This window comes from Ruditapes philippinarum, unplaced genomic scaffold (genome assembly GCF_026571515.1).
Source record: "Ruditapes philippinarum isolate M1 unplaced genomic scaffold, ASM2657151v2 ctg4222_1_1_1_1, whole genome shotgun sequence".
Lineage (NCBI taxonomy): Eukaryota > Metazoa > Mollusca > Bivalvia > Venerida > Veneridae > Ruditapes > Ruditapes philippinarum.
The window spans coordinates 292,428-298,752 of NW_026866079.1; the positions used below are offsets into that span (position 1 = coordinate 292,428).

The following is a 6,325-nucleotide window of genomic DNA, read 5'->3' on the forward strand; positions in this document are numbered from 1 at the left end:
ACCCTGTAGTGTTGTAAAACATACCCGAAATTTATTCATTAATTATTTTCTTTCGTTTATATTTTACAGAGGACTGTGGTAAGTAAATCGTTTACAATCATATGAGCCGCGTCACGACAAAACCAACATTATGGGTTTGCGACCAGCATAAATCCAGACCAGCCTGCCCATCCGCGCATTCTGATCAGGATCTATGCTGTTCGCTTACAAAACCTATAACAAGTAGAGAAACTGATAGCGAACAGCATGGATCCTGATCAGACTGCGCGGATGCGGAAGCTGGTCTGGATCCATGCTGGTCGCAAACCCATTATGTTGGTTTTGTCGTGACACGGCTCATATATATTTCAAATCTATGCATGTATGTTAGAAAAACATTTAATTTGTTCTATGACTTTTTAAGACAAAAAGCATTGCTTAATATTTTATTAAAAAACTAGAGCTTATTTATTTCGATTTTAAACATAACCATAAAAAACTGTTTATTAAGTACAACTCTAGATATTTCCCTTTCCGGAAACATTTGTTTATAAATTGTTTATGAAATAACAAAAAAAAAATCTGATTGACATTTTACAGGACCATCTTCTGGTGGCTTATCAGTTGGGGAAATTGTTGCCATAGTGATATCTGTTCTATTTATAATTTACATGTGGACACTCAGCATAATATTTTGGATAATATTTTTTCTGGTTGCTAAGCGACTTTTGGAGTTGGCCGTTGTGTTTGTTGCAGAATTTACAAGTTATGGCGATCATATACCACGACAACAACCTTCCACACCTTTAAAACTTGACCTGTCCGATATTGATACAGAAAAATTTGCTGCATTAGAAGCAGGTTATACAATAAGTCCGTCAAAAATTGTACTTAATGGACACGCGAATGGGAAGATTGGTACAGAGAATGAAAGGTCGGGAGTTCACGGACAGCATCATAAAAGAGACGAAAAGGATACGTCCCAATTGATAAATTCTGGACGCCCAAAGCTGGATTAGTTTGGTTTCAAATATATTCATATTTACAAATGTAATGTTAAGTTATGTTACACTGATCGGACATGATGTTTACGATCTCATTGAGAAGGGAACAGTGGACATTTTATTTTTACCATACATAGGCTGGGAGCCAGATGTTGAATATGTATTAAGTGGAAATGAACACTACTTTAAGTGAAAATGTGTATTGTTTTAATTAAGTTATACATTTATATGATATGACTGAATACTGTGATTTATATGCTATTCATGAATTAAACGAACGTTCATCTATTTATAGACTTAATTAATGTTTACTATAGTTGTTTATTGATAACCGTGATGAGTATTTTTTAATCGTTAAAGTTACAGAATTGATATATGGACAAATTTAATACCAGGTGACATATAGCTTGGGATTCAGGCGATGATATTTTAGCTGATTCGTAATATACTCGCTATTTCATACTCGAATATCAATTTGCCGAATAGAAGTACATAAAAAAAACTCCGACAGACTGGAACCCAGGCTAGATCTGTAAAACGACACCTTCTTTTCGATAGTCATATTGCTAAGTTAAAAACCCGCGGGATGAATAGTAACAAATAATTGTTTTGATTTATAAATTTATATTTATAAAATTACACCTAACATATTATCATTTTTTTTAAATATCTATCGCCAGACAATCTGTCTGATAACTGTAAAGCAGTAAAAATTGCATATGTTGGATAAAGTTTTACGTCTCACAGACACGGTGCAGGTCATATTTAATATGTTGACTATCCAGCTTTACTAGTGATTTGAAGACCCCAGGTGTCCTTCCCTGCATTATTTCCGACACGAAGGGGCACATAAGTAGAACCACCGTCGTTCCCTAAGCTAGCTGGTTAGCTTCCTCACATGAAAGAATCCAAAGTCAAAGTCGGGATTCCAACCAAAACCGGTTAGGAACAATGGGTTTGAAGTCAACGACCGTAACCACTCAACCAAGGAGGACACCCCCTCTCTAAAAATGTATATGTAAAGATGTAGATGTAGCCCACATATGTAATTCATAATACTAAACATATGACGTTAAAATAATGACGTTTTTATGACGTAGTAATACCCCATGTACATATCATGCTCCTATTTATACCATCTCCCGTTGTTACTTAGGGGTGTTGAGACAACAGAATTGCTGCCACCGTTACCCCTGCGTGATCTTAAGATACGACTTAATTTGATTGAAATATTTGAGTCTATGAATCTCTCAGCTACAGCAGGTGAGGTAGCTTTGACCACTGGCGTTGCTTTAAGTTTGTAACACCCGAGGCTAGTCAAGATTATCTTTTCCGTTTCGGCGTCATATGACTTAAATTCTGTTGGTGCGCCGTAAAACCTAACAAACAAATGTATACATGTACTGTCATTGGACAGCTGTTGCCTGGTAACCATAACGTCTACAACCCAAACTGTGAGTCGTTGGTTCTATTCGTTCTTGTGTCGCGACCACGTTTCCTCGTGTTGCAACAGTACTGGCCAGAACTCGTTTGATAGTAAACCAGTCAAAAAAGTGATTCAAACTTTTACCAAAAACAAGCCAAAATGCATTGTACATAAAAGTTGTCCTAAAAATAACAAAAAATCGAATATTTTAATCACAGCTAGTAGGTGTCCGATCCTACCTGTTCTTAGTTTGACTCACTTTAGATATATAATTTTAGTTTAAACACATCAATATAAAAAAGCTCTGTTGATAACATAGCTGACACAGGGGAGGAATGTATTACGAAGGATGGAGTTCTTATGATAACTTGTCAGGAGTTATTGTGATAACTGTAACGGAGTTGGTGGGAAAACAATTTATATATAAAATAAACACTCGTCAAAATGATATTTTTTATCATTAAAACACGAGTTTTAGGTGCTAACTTAAATTTTATTGATAAAGCTTGCCTTACATATTGTATTATGTGTCAAAAACTAATTCATAGGCCATTTTTCGTCTTACAGGACTCTCCATAGTGCCACGGATTTATATTACAATAATAATGTAATATAAATCCGTGATAGTGCGGAAGAGTTATCATGGTCAAGTTAAAAAAATTGGATGTCATATCCCTAGACTCATTCTACTTCGTACTGAGTGAGCATGATTTGCTTTAAATACTTATCCATATGCACGAAAGAAATGCCATGTACGTTGCTATTTTTTAAACTGAAAACGAAAAATTTTCTGTCGATGTTTGATGGGTATTTCCCCTTTGTGATCTTAGTGGATGAAACTCTGCTAATTTAAAAAATATATAGTCAAACTTAATTCGCTCGAACCCGGAGAGGCGTGCAAATTTGTTCAAGAGATCGGTAGTATGAGCCATCTGCAGTTGAGTTTTTATCATGTATCGTACTTTTTGGATACATAGGTGTGGAGATTATCCTGGTTATATACTTGTTTACTATGGTATAAGATGATACAAATTACTAAGCCCTTAGATAAGAGAAGCACAACTGTATATTTTCTGCTTAAGAAAGGTGGTTGCTTAAAACATGTGTTACTGAGAACAACGTGTACGCTTTGAGACATTTTTGTTTTGTGGTTTAAGCCATGAGTCTGCTTAATATCGGTGACCGCTGATTCAAATTTTTACTGTTACACAGTAGATGATAGCCTATCACCTGTTTAACATTTGCAAAAACTCAAGACCAACATCATGTCCAAATTTTTGAGCACTACATTTCATAAAGATTTACAACCTTATTGAATAATAAAAAACGCTAGAATATGCCGTTATATATATTCATTATATTTACGTATTCATATTACGCAATAGATTTTAAATGACAAGTAATATAAACCATTTAACATTCAACTGATCATTTTTTCATTTAATCGAGCAAGCCTTGTAAACAAAAAATACGAGCCCGAATATCTAATTTCAAACTTACTGAAGTGTATCTTCTAAAAGTCCCCTTTGTTTAAACGACAATTGAAAACGTTAAAACTTATCTCTAAATAACATAAAATTAGTAACTTTCTTTTTAAATCAATAAACTGAAAACGTCATATTGTTTTAAAACTACCATGTCGACGGAATACTTTTGTGAAAACAATATGGCCGCCTTTATTTATTATGATTAAAATTAGATATTGTCATTTATGATACAAAAAAGACAAGAAAATGAGAGACTTATTTGTTGTTAGTGTTCTGTTCATTTTAAAAGGTAAATATCTTTATTTCACTTTTTTGTATGAATATGTTTTATATAAATTGTTACTCTGATGAAATACTGTAAAGAGTAAAAATTTTCATGTCATGATTGTTTGTTAATAAGCATTTGAATTCAAAAATAAATGACTGGCAATAGTGCTAAAATATGTTAATATTATTCCATTTGTGATTTTTTCCCGAATAAATGAAAATATTCTATTAGCATTATCAGAAATAGTCAATATGACAATACCAATATGAACTACACCATGAAATTGACTTAACCCATTGATTCATATAGACGTCTTTTCATGCCTTTTAACAGAAGGGCCCTATCTAGACACCAAACACTTTCGCTTGAGAATGTTGTTAAAAAGGTGATCATTTTTTCGACGCCATACCGTATCAAATAGATATATAGGGGGTGCCAGAGGGAGGATGTGCCCCCTTCTGATCAGGGTTTTCTTAAGAAAATTTTTGACTTGTGAGAGGCTATAAATGGCATAAGGTCGACCTTAAGGCACCGTGTATTTACCAACGCTAAAAGCCTATGACACTATCTCAATCCATTGAGTAGTTGCAGCTTTAATGGAAAAAAATTAATGCAAAATAGTGATTTTTGGCAATTTTGAGATGTCTCCTCGTTGCCATGGTAACTGGAAATTTAGGATTGAGTATGCCAATACAAAGTTTATGGTTCAGTCAACGTTTGTGCCAAGTTTGAACAGTATTGAAGCCTTTTTTATAGTTTCATAGCAATTTGAACTTGTTACAGGAGGCTTTTCAATGAAAACAACACAAAATGATCATGCAGATATGGATGTGTTGGATGAAATAAATAAAAAAGATTATTTGAGTCATGATGCTTAATGTTGTGTGTTTCTTGTAAACGGGCAAACTGTATAGTTTGGGTGGTCACATAAAAAGAGGGTCGTGTTTCACCATTGAATGATTATTTTATTTTGAAGCTGCCTCACATGAAGTTTCAAAAGTCCCTGGCGATATTCGAACACACAGCTGTGAGGGGCAAGTGGTTTGGAGTCAACGACATTACCCACGCCACGGAACCCCCTTAAACTAGTTAACAAAGTTATATGAAGCATATCAAAATTAAATGTATGTGAGCACTATGCCTGCCGTCACTTCGACAGATCTAACATTTTTATAACAAAATTAAAAAAAACGCAAAGATAGTTAAGATTCGTTTAGAACTTATTCTTTCTGTTTGCTTTCATATAGCCAATGGTCAGTGTAACATACCTTCGCCATTTGCAAGTTCAACATGGCTCGACAGTACACGTGGTACAATCACATTCGACACGACGACAATGAATGGTTGGGGCGTCACAGTTTTTAATCAGCAGCGAAGCTCGTGGGAATGTGTTGACAGTTCAGATTCTAGCACACTAGTTCTGAAGTAAGAGAAGATTTATGATAACTAGAGTTCTTAAGCCAATAAAGTGGACATATTTGTTTTGTATTGAAGAATGGTCTTCAATATTTACTTGTTCCCTTAAATGGTGTATCACAAAAACTCGAATGATTACATAGCTTCAATAATGTGGTGACCACTAAAAACTTTTAAAAAAATTAAGGTAGGTTCTATAGTTATATATTTATGAAATTATAGACGGAATATATATAAGTTATGTTTCATCTAGACATTTAATGTAATGATCTTTTAATTGCTCTATTGGAAAAATTGTTTTTCTTGTTTTAGATCTACAACTTCAATATTGTATTCCAACTCGCCGATCTTCATCTTCATGTGTATGAAGCTTACACAAATAACTACAAACTCTTACAGTTATAAGTTACAACAAGGTATGTAGTGGAACTTAATTAGATAGAATACAATAAACTGTTGCACTTATAAACTGGAAGATGAAAAAATGAAATGTATGTAGTCATTATTTTAATACATATTTCTATGCTTTTTTTATATGTTTTCATCCCTGTCTTATATTGTATTTAAATTCTTTCTTCACATGAGTTTTCTTTTGTGTCTTGTTCTATAGATTACCATTTTTTTATATAACCTTTTTATTCACTCCTTTGCTGCATGCAATGCACTAACATAATCAGTTTGTGTTATTTTTTTATTAATTTAAATTTAAAAAGTTTTTTTTTTTTCAAAGGTTTATTATGGGCCC

At 33.6% G+C, this 6,325-nt stretch overlaps 1 protein-coding gene across 1 annotated transcript; it reads left to right on the top strand.

The window, feature by feature from the left end:
- Window positions 1-3,966: 3,966 nt before the first annotated feature.
- Window positions 3,967-6,039, top strand: LOC132731232 (uncharacterized). Its single transcript, XM_060717370.1, has 3 exons — window positions 3,967-4,185; window positions 5,412-5,589; window positions 5,893-6,039. The coding sequence occupies exons 1-3, from the start codon at window positions 4,143-4,145 to the stop codon at window positions 6,002-6,004; spliced, it is 333 nt and encodes a 110-aa protein (XP_060573353.1). The 5' UTR covers window positions 3,967-4,142; the 3' UTR covers window positions 6,005-6,039.
- The last annotated feature ends 286 nt before the right edge of the window (window positions 6,040-6,325 follow it).

Bases quoted from the DNA above. Each gene is read 5' to 3' on its own strand.
- LOC132731232 (XM_060717370.1), top strand. From the start codon at position 4,143: ATGAGAGACTTATTTGTTGTTAGTGTTCTGTTCATTTTAAAAG. The intron at 4,186-5,411 runs GTAAATATCTTT...GCTTTCATATAG, and splicing joins TGTTCTGTTCATTTTAAAAG to CCAATGGTCAGTGTAACATA. The intron at 5,590-5,892 runs GTAAGAGAAGAT...TTCTTGTTTTAG, and splicing joins TCTAGCACACTAGTTCTGAA to ATCTACAACTTCAATATTGT.